General features: G+C 50.9%; 1 protein-coding gene across 1 annotated transcript in view; it reads left to right on the top strand.

Annotated features, from left to right (window-relative positions):
• Positions 1–11,538, top strand: part of EGFLAM (EGF like, fibronectin type III and laminin G domains) — a 135,415-nt gene extending 123,877 nt beyond the window's left edge. The window contains exons 21-23 of the mRNA XM_090276163.1: positions 5,896–5,979; positions 10,184–10,287; positions 11,087–11,538. Coding sequence (XP_090132289.1) covers positions 5,896–5,979; positions 10,184–10,287; positions 11,087–11,241 — 343 coding nt within the window. The 3' untranslated portion in view covers positions 11,242–11,538. The remainder of the gene's footprint in view (positions 1–5,895; positions 5,980–10,183; positions 10,288–11,086) is intronic.
• Positions 11,539–14,259: the final 2,721 nt, after the last annotated feature.

Raw genomic sequence — 14,259 nt, 5'->3', positions numbered from 1 at the left:
CAGATCAGGAAGAGGGAGAAAAGAGAACTCGGTACAGCTGAGTGTGGCCATGGGTACGGTGCTCTCTGTCTCAGGCTGAACTGGAGATCTAAAGTCAAAGATCTGGTTTTAAATTCTCACCATGCTCCCTGTTAGCTGTGCAGCCTCGGGAAGCTGCCTGCTTCCCAATATCCCACTAGGAGAAGAGAAGAAGGCACTGATTTATATCTCAATAGATCAGCCCAACGTTTGGGTTTTTGTAAATGCTTCTTGTATGATACTGGTAAGGCAGTCCCCAAAGTTCTCAGCCTTTTAAAATCAATTTAGACTGCTCTCAAATTTTTCAAATGGGTTGCTTGAAATAGCTAAAGGATCCCCTGACAACTTCTCCCCAGCACAGCGGGAGGAAGCTGAGTTCCCACGGGGCAGGGGCCGGCTTGTGTTATATGAAACCGCTCCTCTAGAGACTGGGACAGTGCCTCCTTACTGGAGGTTAAAAATAACTCATCTAGACCAGTGCTTCTCAAAGTGTGGTCCCTGGGCTGGCAGAATCATAGTCCCCCGGGAACGTCTTAGAAATGTCCATTCTCAGGCCCCTGGCCCCACCCTAAGCCAGAAAAACCAGGAGTGGGGCCAGCCATCTGTTGTCACCATTTCTCTAGGAGATTCTGATGCTCGCTAAGGCTGGAAGCCTCTGCTTGGTCTCAAGGGGCAGGGCTTTCTGTGGCTTTCCCTCCTTTGATCCCTCGTCTGGAGTCTAGCACAAGTGTTCACTAAGGATAGGGGCTTCACTGGAATTGATGTGGACAAAGCCAAGGTCACTGAACTGCGGAGCGGATGAAGCCTTAATTCTGGGCTCCTGTGGGTCATGCACTGGGATTCCTGACAGCCAGAGTAGGGTCTTGGAGGTTTTTGCAATGTATATAAAAAGCATTTTGAGAGGAAGCGTCACTTATCCAACAGCACACTTGCCCCTAACTAGCAGAGCGCGCTACGTGGTGCAATCCCGTGACTTTCGGGGCTTTGAGAGATGTGTGTGGTCGAAGGCTAGAGGCTGGCCTATGAGAGCGGTCCTCACCGTCTCCGCCCCCTTGTCCCCCCTGGCCCCAAGGTCAAACGCCAAGCTTTTCACACCCCAGTTCCAGGCTGGCTGCCGCGAAGCCATTTTCTTGTGGTTTTCCTGTGGTTAACCTCACCGAGGCCTCAAGTACTTGATTGTGCCCAGAAAAGGGAACTGAAACAGTAGCTCAGCCGTGGGTGGGAGGCCAGCTTCCCGCCTAAACCGCCAACTAAAACCTGTTCGCCCCCCGCCCCAGCAGAACAGGGAAACTCGATCTGTTCGGGGCTGCCTCCCAGCTCCCACGGGCCCCCCACCGGCCCCCATCTTCCCACCCCCACTGGGCGCCCTTCTAACAACTCAATCCAGACATGCTCCCTCCGTCTTTCTCAGGTTTCTGAGAGTTGGCCCCATGTTTTTCTTTGAAGCCCGGAGCTCTGGTTGCGCTCTGTAAGGGACACACAGCGTAGCCCCTGCCGCGCCTTTCCCTGGGGCACAGCCACTGCCACTGGGCTCGCTGTGTGTCCTTCCTCTGAAACGCAGCTGTGCGGCCGCTCTGCGGGAGGCTGGGCACTGAGAGGACTCAGCGCAGGCTGGTGGCTAAAAGGGGCGGCCTTCAGACAGACAGACAGACAGCGGGGGGCTTGTTTCAGAGGCAGAGTCCCGGGCCCACCCCCCAGAGACCCTGATGGAGCAGGTGTCCTTGGGCGCCAGAGTCTGGCAGGAAACCACCCGGGACCACGCCCTGGGAAACTGTCTGACGTGGTCAGAGGCTTCAGAGTCAGACAGGCTGGGCTCCCACGGCCACCTGGCCTCCTGCAAGTTCCCAGACCCCCCGCGAAAGGGGAGGGCTGCCTGCGAGGGCTGAGCGCGTTCATTCGTGTGAAGGGCTCGGTGCAGGGCCTGGAGTATCTAGTTATTAGTGATAATGATTATCAGAACTATGTTCCTCGGTCAAGTGGTTTCTGTCCTCGATATGTTGTAAGAACTCCTACCTCAGATCGGTAACATTAGCCAGGACGTTAGCACAATATAACTGCTATTATTATAAAATGCAGCTGTTATTATTGTCATCATGTTTAAAAGACGTGAGCACCGCCTTCGAGCAGCTTACGTCCGTGGGGCCTGGGGAGTGAACTCTCAGAAAATCCACTTCTGAGGCTTTGGTGTTTGACCCAGGCCCACAGCAAACAACAGAAAACCTAAAATAATAAAAGATACTCTTGACTTTTTTTTCTTCACTGAAATGCTGGTTCTTTGGCTGACTTAGTGTTCAAAGCCCCTCTGGTAGAGGACAGGGAAGAGCAACGGAACTCAGAAAAACGTTTTTATGGTTTTTGTGCAAGATTAAGTAGAAGGGAAGGAACCAAAGTGCTCAGATAAGAGTGTGGTTTGTCCATTTTGGTTTTGTTTCATTTTGTTTTATGATTATATGTGGGGCATAAAACCCAGTGAGCAGGTTTTGTGAAAATCACCTGTCTGACCATCCTTCCCACTGAGTTTCCACATGACCTTGATAACATTTTTATGCAACAGAGAAAGGGAAGAGATCTGAATTGGCAGGGTGCCTGATGCTGCAACCTGCCGGGGGCACGACTAAGCAGGGGGCACCCCAGGGAGATGGCCTGTGGTTTCCCACGGGCCTCACCCAGTGGCGCATCCTGGCGTCTCACCTTGGTGCTCGGCCTCCCGGCCTTCTGTGCGCACAAGCTGAAGGAGGGTAACTTGCATCAGGAAAACCGAGTCACACTCACCCGATCCACAGACATCAAGAGCGAAACCAGACATGCACTCATTTGCTCATTTTTCATTTATTCTTATGTTTTTCTTTTTTTTAAAAACTGAGTTATAATTTACATCAAGTGCACAAATACAAAGGTTAGGTGTACAGTTTGATAGATATTTAAACATGTAGATGCCTGTGACCCACAACACAGAACAGTATACAGAACATTTCCCATACCCAAGAAAGCTTCCTCATGCCCTCTGCCTACAAAGATAACCACTATATTATTATTGTATAAAAGAGAGCCCTGGATGGGGGGCTCAGTGGGTTGGACCATTGTCCTGTGCACCCAAAGGTTGTAGGTTTCATTCCTGATATGGGTGCATGCAGAAGACAACCGATCGCTGCTTCCCTCTCACATCAGTGTTTCTCCCTCTCTCTCTCTCTCTCTCCTCTTTTTCTAAAATCAAAAAAAACATATCCTCGGGTGAGGATTAAGGAGAGAGAGAGAAAGAGATTCCAGGGTGAAGTACTGAGTGTCTGGGCAGCAAGAGGTTATTTGAGGGTCTGAAATCAGAGGGAGTCGGGGGTGCGTTGGAGAGCCAGGCCGTGGCGATGCCGGCCGGCCGAGTGTCATGGCCCCGTGCTGTGCTGATGGCTGGATTCCCTCCTGGGGCACCCAGTGCTGGCTGCCCTGAGCGTAGCGTGGCTTTCTGCGTAAACAGCAGCGTTACTGGGCTGGAGAACAGAGGAGGAAAGCCCCTCCTTTGTCCAAACGCAGCTGAAAGGGCTCCCCTTCCCTGGATTCCAACCACGTTCCAGTCTAGTGTCCCTGCAGTTACACCCAGGTCACTTGCGTTCTGAAACCTGGGTGTTGCTGACCTTCCCGGTTATATATTCACAGCCTGTTGGTTTACACTCACACATGACTGCTCTGCCGGGACAGGCCCAGTGACTAGCTTTCTCCCTCCTGCTGGGTCCTCTGGATCTGCGGTCCCCCTGTATGGCAGCTGCACGCAGCGCGGCACATACTTGGGGTGCTGGGATTATTTCATTGGCTTCTTCCATGTGCTTTTTATTACATGATGTCTTACCTCGTATCTCCTACGATCCTCCGGGGAAGGTAGAGTTACCCCATTTCACAGATGAAGGACCTTAGGCTCAGAGGGATGAAGCACGTTGCCCAAGGTCGCCGGCTCACTGCTGGCAAGAGTGGGAATGAAGGCAGGTTGGTCTACTCCATGGGTCCCTGCTGCCTCTCATAGCAGCCACACGCAGTCTTACGTCTCTGTGTCGGCCAGCCTGCTCCCAGCACTGTTTCCTAGTCATTCATTTCTTCCACAAGCATTTGGCCACTAAAAATGAAATCTGAAAATTCCCCCTCCAGGCTGCTTCATACAAGGAGCCACCACTTGCTGTGGGAAAATCTGTTAGAAAACAGTGGCTCTTTCAGGGTCGAAGTCACAGCTTTGTCTCATAGTTTGTCAAGTCACCCAAGTTCTGTTCTCGGCTAAAATGTCGATGGGCTGCGAGGGTGCTTTGAGCCTCTGTCATTAAAGAAAGGACCCAGAGCGCTTTCCCTGGGGAAGGCCAAGCGCTGTCTACTCCTGCCCTTTTCTCAGGTTGAGGGCTCGGTGAAGCTCAGGAATGAATCCAGGCTTTGTCATTCCTGTTTCCTGGCCAGGGGACTCAAGGAGAGCTATGTCCTCTCACAAGATGAGGAGAGCGTTGTCCCAGGTGGCACACATCGTCCTTTAAAAGCAAGACTGCATGAGTTTTATTCTGTTACCAAGGGAAGGTCTAGGCAGTTGGCCTAGTGCCTGGCCTAGGGCAGTCACTCACTAAGTATTTGTTGAATTGAATTAAATTAGAATAATTGAATGAACACTGGACTAAGAGGGATAGTTCTCTCTGATAAACAACATGTGTGTGTCTTCTGATACCCTGAGGATATCGGGCCATCTGGAACCTGAAAAAGAAAATAGGAAGCTACTGAGTAGACTAGATATCAGAGTAAAATGGAAGGATGGTGGTGCAGATAAGACCCCAAGTTCAAATCCTATACTTTAGCTCCGGGATGTTAGGCAAATTCTTTTCATCTCTTTGGGGCTCAGCCTACTCTGCCATGCTCTGTTTTGCTTTGCTTTTTAAAAAGTAAAAACCCATGGGTTTGTTTCCGAGGTCTGCCATAACAAATTATCACAAACTGGGTGACTTAAAACCATAGAGATTTATCCTCTCACAGTTCTGGAGCTTCCAAGTCTGACATACAGGTTTTGGCAAGGTTGGTTCTTCTGGAGGTACTGAGGAGGAGTCTGTTCTGTGCCTTCCCCCCGGTTCTGGTGGTCACCCTCAATCCTTGGGTCTCCTTGGCTCGTAGCTACGTCACTCCAGTCTCTGTCTTCATCTTCGCATGGCTTCTTCCCTGTGTACTGGGTCCAAATCTCCTTATGAGGACACCGGTCACATAGGAGTTAGGGCTGCCCTGATCCAATATGACTTCCTTTTCATTTATTACATCTGCAAAGACCCTATATTCAATGAAGGTCAGGTTCTGAGGTTATGGGGGGACACTACTGAGCAGAGGATAGCACATCACCAATGATAAAGCCCTTGTTATTCCTTATGCTATGCTGATGCTTCTGCGTGTGGACACGCTGCTGAGTGAAACAAGCTGGTCACAAAGACACGGATACCACATAACTCTGCTTCTGCGAGAGTCCCAAAGTAGTCGGATTCACAAGAGGAAAAGTAGAGTGGTGGTTGCCAGGAGCCGAAGGGAGGGGGAATGAAGAGTTGTTGTATGAGGCATAGAATTTCAGTTTTGCAAGAGCTCCGGAGATCGCTTGCATAACACTGTGAGTACATTTAACACTACTGAACCGTGCACATAAAAGTGGTTAAGGCAGTACATTTTAAGTTATGTATATTTTGCCATGTTTAAAAAACATTTTCTGATCATTCCTGGCCTCGCTTGGAAACCTAACTTTGACACTATGTTGCATTTGTGTTAAGGAAACTCTGTTCTGAGTTCTGTAAACCTTTGGCTATGAGAATCACTTGTGAATGAATGAGTGTCTGCCTGGGCTTCAGTGCTTCATGCTCTTCTGTCTCGTTCTCTCCGATGCCTAAGCTATAACCTGGGCAGTGGCGCGGCCTCCATCGTGGTGAACGGCTCCTTCCATGACGGCCGGTGGCACCGGGTCAAGGCTGTTCGGTGAGTACCTCCCACAGTGTGGGGCAGAGCAGGAGCCCAGCAGAGGTGGGATGTGCTCTCCCCCGACCTTGCCCTGCGTCCCATACTCCTGATCCGGGTCGTTCAGGGCGTTTTGCTACCAATTCTCACCTGTACCCTTCATTGACATGGATGGGCCCCAGGGGCTGAACTCCCAGATCTTCACTCAATGGCAACTTTCTGGAGAAATAACTTTTTGATGGCTAAACTGGAAGAGGGTCTCAGTATTTAGTGAGATCTGGATCTCTCTTGTGAGATGAAATTTTGGGGCATATGGACTTTGAGGAATCCTTCAAATTTCATTATGTAGGTAACTGCCCACATTTTCTCTGACGTTACATTACCTCAAAAGCTGTCCCAAGTCTATGTCTCCCCTCTCGCGGAGCCACTCCACTGACTTCCGAGGAACTTTGGGTGAATCACTCCCGTAAACTTACAGTTTTGCTACTGATGTCCATATTCCTAACAATATATTTGGAGAAACCCAAGAGCAGGCCCAAACCTAGCTGTATGAAGAAAGCTCGATCCTGCCATGGCAGATGAAGCTTCCAGGGGATGAGCTGAACAGAGGTTTTGATCTGGGTTCCCTAAGAATTTGCCATAACCCATTCTGTGGAGGTCAGTGGGTAAGGTCAAAGTGAGGCTTGGGAAACATGGGGCCACCAAAGTTAATTTCCTACTCTGCACACATACAGGCTACGGTGGGAGTAGCCTCTTGCCCACTGTGCCTGCCTTTGGTACCCTAGAGGGAGTGTGGGGATACAGAGACAGGTCTGTGCCCATCGCTGCCCTAGTAGCCTGGGAGCCCGTGTGACAGTGATTTTGATGAAGCCCCGACTCTCACTTGTTGACAAAAGAAATGTCTTTCCATACTGAATATTTATAGGCTTGATCTAAAATACATTCTATGGTATAAGTTAAAATGCTCATAATCCAAAAAAAAAGAAAAATGCTCATAATCCAAACCAACTCCAAGACCCGTTAAACTATGTGGCCTCTTAAGTCCTTCATTTCTCTCTCCTGCTCATCTTTAAAAGGGCTCCTGCAGAAACATCCAAAGAAATGAAATACTTGGCCACACTTGATCTCTGTAGCTCCCATCCTGCGAGCTCCCTGCCCTCAGCTTTCTTAAACAGAGACGGTTGGTAGGACACTCAGACACGGTGAAAGGATTTTTAAACACTCAAAATAGTTGTGGTTTAATTATGTGCATCAAGATACACATTGGTGGGGATTCCAGGCGCTTCCTAGACACCTAAGGAAACGGATGTTAAGTGACTTTCCCAAGACTCTGCAACTGTTTGTGGGCTGATCAAGGGTAGGATCTTAGATCGAAGCTCTTACCACCCCACTGCGTGGAGTGGCCCACGCCAGCTAAGATTTCAGATGCTTTGGAGGGATAACAGGGAATGTTCCACCAGAAGAAACTTAGATGTCAGACCACCAAGCTTGGCACCATGAAGACGCTTTGCAGACTTGGTTCTTCCTGTTGTAACTATCGACATGTCCCAGGTGGGCCGTAGGTGGCAGTGAGGGTTGAACAGAAGGAAGTGACACAGAACCTATAGAGACGGGAGAATTCGAGCAGATGTTGTGAGTTGCGTTCCACAGGGGCGGACAGGCCTAGAAGGGATGGGGCAGCAGATCTAAGCAGGAACTGGGGCAAGGCTCTGAGTTTTCACCAGCGGGGCTGAACGGATACTTTAGTTCTCCACGGCAGTTCAGGGTCAGAGACAGGCGAAGCGATGTAGACATCTCCGAGGGGAACCTGGCTTTGTACACTGTCTTGCTCTGACTAATCCTGGTCTTGCAGGCATTAATCCTAGCAGAGAAGGAAAAGCAAATGCTCATTTATTAAGCATCTTCAGGAAGCCAGGTACTTTATATGCTATATCTCAGTTCATAGTCACAGCAACACAAGTTTATGTTCTTCATTTTATGGCTGAGAACAATGATGTATTGATAACAATAACAATACACCCTTCTACCACTCTTTATAGAGTGGGTGTGTGTCAGGTGCCATGCTCTGCGTTTTGCATGCACAATCGCTGACCTCCAGGATAGCCTCAGAGAGTGGCATAGTTACTCTCATTTCAGATGAGGAGTTGAAGCTCCACAAACTTGCTGTTCATTATCCTACCACTGTGAACCTTCTAGTATGTCAGACACATGGGCTACATCATTGACCAATACAAGCATCCTTGCCTTGACGGTCCTACATTCCAATGGGAGGCAATAGACAATCAGTAATAACCATAATGAGGAAGTTCATTAGGTTAGAGGGTGTTAGCACGTTTATTTTCAAATTTAAGGTATTATTGATTATAAGACATGGCCTCATTTTAAAGAAATAGAAAATGAAAAATTCTCATAATCGATGAGCTAATAGAATGTTTTGAGAGTAATGGGGGTGGGGGGGAGAAGGCAGGTCAGGCTAGGCAAGGCATTGGGAGCATTGCCGGTCACAGCAGTGAAGGGTGAGGTCCTAAGCCAGCACATCCGTGGTGGGGAAGCGGGGGGCGGTCTTGACGGTGAGGACAGAACAGGAAACACATCTCCAATGCTAGTTGCTAGAAGAGTTGCTCTCAAGAAGTGAGGCCTGGGCCATCAGATTTATATCATGTACCCCCTCCCAAATGGGGGTAGAGCCAGGAACCTCTGGAAGGTGAATGAAAGCAGGAAGCTGGGTTTTTTTTTAATTTATTTGAATTCACTGGAGGACTTAAGAGTCTAAGCCCCCTGTCCACTCCGTGTAGCGGGCACACTGCCCTTTGCCGACCCGTGGAGAAAGAGCAAAGTCAATCCACTGGACCAAGTAAACTAAGAGGGTCTGGAGTGGCAGACGCGCGATCTAACTACAATCTGGGCTACTGCATCTCGTACACATTAGGACCGGGGACTTGGTGACGGGTCATATGTTGACTATTAAGAACTCCACAATTACTTCCCCATAATTGGGATTCCGGAATGCTGGCAGCCAGACACAGTCAGGAGAGTAGAAAACCCACATGTGCCCCGGGAAATGACTGAGCCAGATCACAGCACTGGAGCCACAGCCAACACAACCCACCCAGCCCCCAGAGCGTCCCCTCTGCTCTTCAGGGCTCGGCACTTCACTAGGAGGTGGCCGTCAGTGACCACAAGGCGTGTGGAAAACGTTTCTGGCATAAAAGATAGGTATCAGAACAAACAGACCGAAAAAAGCAGCGTGGAAGAAACAGCGTCTGTGAATAGAAAATAAGTGATGTGAATATTAATATCTTCAAAAAGACAAGAGCGATTATTAACCCGAGAAACAAGAACCATTTGCTGTAAAAAAAGGAGCATTAGAAGATCGCTAAAGAACTCTTCAGGAGAAAAGCGCGGCCCGGGTCAGTATTGCCCCAGGAGCTGCAGAAGCGGACGTGCTTCCGTGGGGGAGGGTCCTGGGCTGGCTGGTTTGGGAACCCTGCAAAGCCCTTGCCACAGGTGTGCACCTCCACTCCACTGTCCTCAGAGTCACTTTCTGGGGACTCTCTGGGTTCTTTAGAAGCATCTAAGCCATTCTTTATCCTTCCCTAGAGTAATGCTCCACCTACAAAAACTGCTTCACCCCCATTGTTCTTAGAATAATATCCACACTCACAACATGTGTGTCCAGAACACCCTCTTCTCTGGCTCCCTTCCTCCTGCAGGATCCACGCTCACTAAGCTCCTCGTGCCCCTCACCATCAGCTTCTGGTCTCGTCTCTCTCCTCTCTGCTCCCCGCTGCAGACTCCTCTGTGCTGGGCCTGCCCCAGACCTCCCCCCGCCCCCCGCCCATCTTCTCGCTCTTCTCACAGCCACCTCTGCTGGCATTAGCCTCCCCCTTCCCTTGACCTACCCAGACTTTAGAACTGGCCTCAAAGGAGATCTCCTGAGAGAAGCTCTCTGTGACCCTCCCTCCGCCACCTGTGTGATGCCAAGGTGCCCTGGCACCCGTCCTCCATGGGAGCAGGGACACTGAGTTGTCCTTTGTAATTTGATCATTTCGTCTTCCTCAATAGACCCAGCACTCCTGGGGGCCAGGACTGTGTGTGTTTGCCTTCCTTTTTGCAGCTCTGTCATTTAGCTTAGTGCCTGGTGGATAGTAGGTACTTTAACACATTTTTGTTGACATGAATTGGACAATTGAATGAAGCTCCAAAAATGGCGGTGGTTTTCCAGGGATGGGCCATCAGGAAAGATCACTGTGGATGACTACGGTGCCAGGACAGGCAAGTCGCCAGGCACGATGAGGCAGCTCAACATCATCGGCGCGCTATACGTGGGTGAGTGACCTCGGGCCAGGGCTGGCGTGCGCCCTTGGCTCTCCGCGTTACTGCGCTTGCTGCGCTGGGGCCCCTCCAAGGCGGGCGCTTCCCTGGATCAGACAAATGCTTGGAAATAGGAAGCTCTCCAGATAGTTCATTCTCCCGTTTCTGAACTTCTGACTCACGCCTGAGGGGGCAGGAAGCACTTAGATGCTCTTGTGCTTTGGGCTGATCCACCAGGAAAACCGTGCTTTTCTTGTTCATAGAACAGGAACCTGCTAAATATAGCCCCACGAATTCCCTCTGAGGAAGGAGGGTCTGTTCTTCTGGCCCCTTGCTGAATCAGAATGAGTGCTATTTCTATAAATAGCTTAGAACCCACTGGTGCAGACACATAAGCATGAAAAGATTCTCCACCCATGTAGTTTCCAAATGTGAACTTAATTGAAAGCATCATCTTTGGTGCATTTCTTTTGGTTTAAGGGGACATGACCTCTAACAACATACTACGTTTTATTGACATTATACAACATTTCAAAATTTAACAGATACTATTTGGTTTGAAGTGGCCAACTGGGTTAGAAGTCACACATGAAGTAGGCATGTATAGCCTCTGGTTGTGTATCATATTGAATCATGTCAATCTGTTCCTTCAAGGATAATTACGAATTAGATGCTATGTACCGAGCAGTTCAAGGGACTTGCGGTCCTCACCTGTCAGCCAAGGGATGCCTTGATCAGTAGTAGACACACTTGAGTGTCCTAAGGAGACATGGTCCCCTCTGGCTCACCCCGTCTCCCTCTGGCTTCCTGGCAGGTGGAATGAAGGAAATCGCTCTGCACACTAACAGGCAGTACCTGCGAGGCCTCGTGGGCTGCATCTCTCACTTCACCCTGTCCACCGATTACCACGTTTCCCTCGTGGAAGACGCCGTGGATGGGAAAAACATCAACACCTGTGGAGCCAAGTAACGCCAGCTGGACTCGTCCCAGGGGCAGAGCCTTCTGTCCTGAGAATCCCGAGGGCCCCGAGACCCTGCCTGATGCCACACACCGAGGCATGGGGACCAGGTGTGTTTCCTCTCACCAAGGAGAAAGTACACCCTGATGAGAAACTAGAACGCAGACAGGAGTCCCTGGGTGGCCTTTCCTGCTGACGCTCTGTGGGCCAAACCCAACGGCATCTGTGCAGAAAGCATCGAACTTGGTCCATTGAATGCGCAGTGGCTGCCAGAGATCGCAGCTCAGGTCCGTGGCAGGGCCTGTCTGCTGTATAGTTCAGTGACTGTATTGTGAGTCACAGCGCATTAAACAAAGACAAAAAAGAGGAAGAGACCCAAAGGGCAGTACTAAAATACTCCTCTCCTGCCCTGCCTGACTCATGACACTTACTGACAGCAGGACTGTGTGACCTTGAACCTGGCGTTTCTCACCTGGGCCCATGAATTATTAGCCCCGTCCACGCCTCACTGTCTGTTTCAATGTGCTCTGACTATTCCACAAACATAAGGGTGAGGGGAAACTAAATGTAGACTCATCATCACAATGCTGCCCCTGAAGTTTACCTTTAGCCAGAAGTCCTGCCTTTTTATAATGCTAATTGGAGAAAAGGGGCACCCTGATTTTGTAGTTGTCCTTTTGTATGCGTATATTTTTATAGCTGCAGATTGTCCACACGGTATAATTTTTGCAAGTTTGGGTGGACAGCCCTGAATCCTTTGCACAGTTCCTAAAAATGCGGCTTCAGTGGAGTGAGGTAGGTAACTTGGGGAGGCGTCCTCTTGGGGATCTGACCATTCTCCTTCGGTAAATGTTGACAACTGGAGGGAATGAATCTGAAGCTTCCAAAATAAGCAGATTAAAAGGTACACGTGTCACTGAGGGGCGGTCACTGTCATTTTGGTTTTCAGAGGGGAGGATTATCTATAGTGAACTTGAATAAAGGAAATGAAGAAGGCTGGAACTCAGTCATTTAGTCCTTCATTCGTCGGTGCAGGGCCACTGGCCCTTGCAGAGGCCACGTCCAGAAATGGACACTAAGACCATGACTGTCTCTAAGGCTGCGCTGGGGGCTGAGACGCAGGGCCGCTTCCTTCTGGGGCATCGGCCGTCCCTTTGCTTTTCACGCACGTGACACTGGTGACAACGGGCTTGCTGGCAGACCCCACGACGGGACTCGCTAAGGGAAAGGCGAGGTGGAATATGACCCAACACACGCAGGGGCCTATGTGTAGTCCCAGTCGTGACTCAGCTCCTGTTTGTGCAACGTCCCTTCCGTGAAGACTTAGCACTTCAGGCAAAGCGCTGCTTCAGGCCCAGTGAGAATTCTGTAATAAAGCAAATAAACAAAGTAGAGACTTTCACCTTGTGCTTCAGCCCGTGGGCTCCTGTCTTTACCCGGAGCCTTCTTCCCAGAGGAATAGCGGTAATGACAACAATAATAACGTGTTCTCTCCAACATGCGCCTCCTTGTGTGTGCAGTTTGGAGAGAGGCCACGTGGTAGAAAATGGGTTTGACCACCTCCCAAACACCCTCCCCTCAATACCTTTTCCTCGGAGGCTGCTAGATAGAACAGGAGCTTTCACAGCGCAGTTTGAATCGGTTGCCTTCAGCCAACAAATCATTGTGGTTTTAGCAAAATACTCAGCTGAGCTGAAGCCAGAAGAGCTGTTGCAGATGAGCCGTTGTTCTGTGCGTGTGTCCTCCAGAGAAGGACGCAGCAACCCCGGGGTGCGGGCTCGGGAGGGTGTCAAGTGGAGGAGGATTCTGAACCGCCAGCCCGGGTGGGATGCAGAAGGGGCTAAGGAGAGGGTGACTGGCATGGTGATGGATTCAGGGTGGCATAGATCCTGCTGGTGAGACTGGGGGCTGTGGGGGGTGGGGATCCGAGAGGAGCTGAGCACGTGGAGGCGCCGGGTAGGAGAACTGGGTCAGAAACGACACCCCACGCTAGGAGCAAGGCGCTCTGTCAGTGGCCCAACCCGGGAGGTGTGGGGTGCGCTTATAGAGCAGAGGCAGTTGTGAGGGTAAAAACACTGCTCTGAAGCCGAGGGATTAGACCTGGGCTCAGAAAGCAGGAGAGCCGAGATGATCGGAGCCGGGTCTGTGGGAGCCCAGTTTCCTCTGTGAGGGTATCTGCTGCCTACAACAACGCTGCGTGACCAACGGCCACATAACCCCGGCGGCACCAGGACACGTGTCTGTCGCTTGCACGCCTTGAGTGGTCAGCTTGGCAGCTTTGCTGACCTTGACTGCACTTTCCCATGCGTAGCGGCTGGTGAATTTAGGGTGGCCTTGCCTGAGACGGCCAGGTGCCTTCATTTGGCGCCACCCGGCTCTCATGCTCCTCGTGGGACCCGTGCCCTTCGCATGATGGAGGAGGAGGCCAAGGGCACTGGTGTAACGGTGGGAGGCCTTGTACAGCTGAGATCTGGAACTGCCATGTGTCACTTCTGCCACATGTAGCCTCCATCCATCATCACTCGGCTACAGGGAGGGTGAAAAATCGGGGCCATTACTGCCATGAACACAAGTCACGTGCTGGTGGGAGAAGCGGTGCAGTAGTCCTTCTGTGGGGACTCTTGGGGTTGGGGACAGAGTCTGTGAAGTTCTCAGTGACGGGCCCAGCCAGGCCGGGGCCAGGGGGACAGCGTTCAGCCCACCTCGGCCTCCTCTGCTGCCTCCTTGCTGTCCTTGCTCCCTGCCACTTGACTGTCGTTTTTTGAGGAGGGGGACTAGCAGAGAGGTGGGATCTGTGCGGGGCCTTGGGGTGGCCGCTCTGTGGGGAGGCATGTTGGGGAGGGCAGGCTGGGCTTCCGCCAAGAGGAGACACAAGCTGACGAGCAGCCAGAGAGCTGGGAGGCTCACCCATGCCCGTGTCCTGCCCAGGAAGGACATCATGAGGCCCGGGTTCCTGAGAAGCTCCGGCCCCACCATCAAGATCTGAGAAAATTCTCCAGAACTTCCCGTGTGCTCTATGCAAGGATGGC

The sequence above is a fragment of the Furipterus horrens genome, unplaced genomic scaffold, assembly GCF_987537825.1.
Source record: "Furipterus horrens unplaced genomic scaffold, mFurHor1.1.pri manual_scaffold_5, whole genome shotgun sequence".
NCBI lineage: Eukaryota > Metazoa > Chordata > Mammalia > Chiroptera > Furipteridae > Furipterus > Furipterus horrens.
This window is presented reverse-complemented; position numbering and strand designations above follow the sequence as displayed.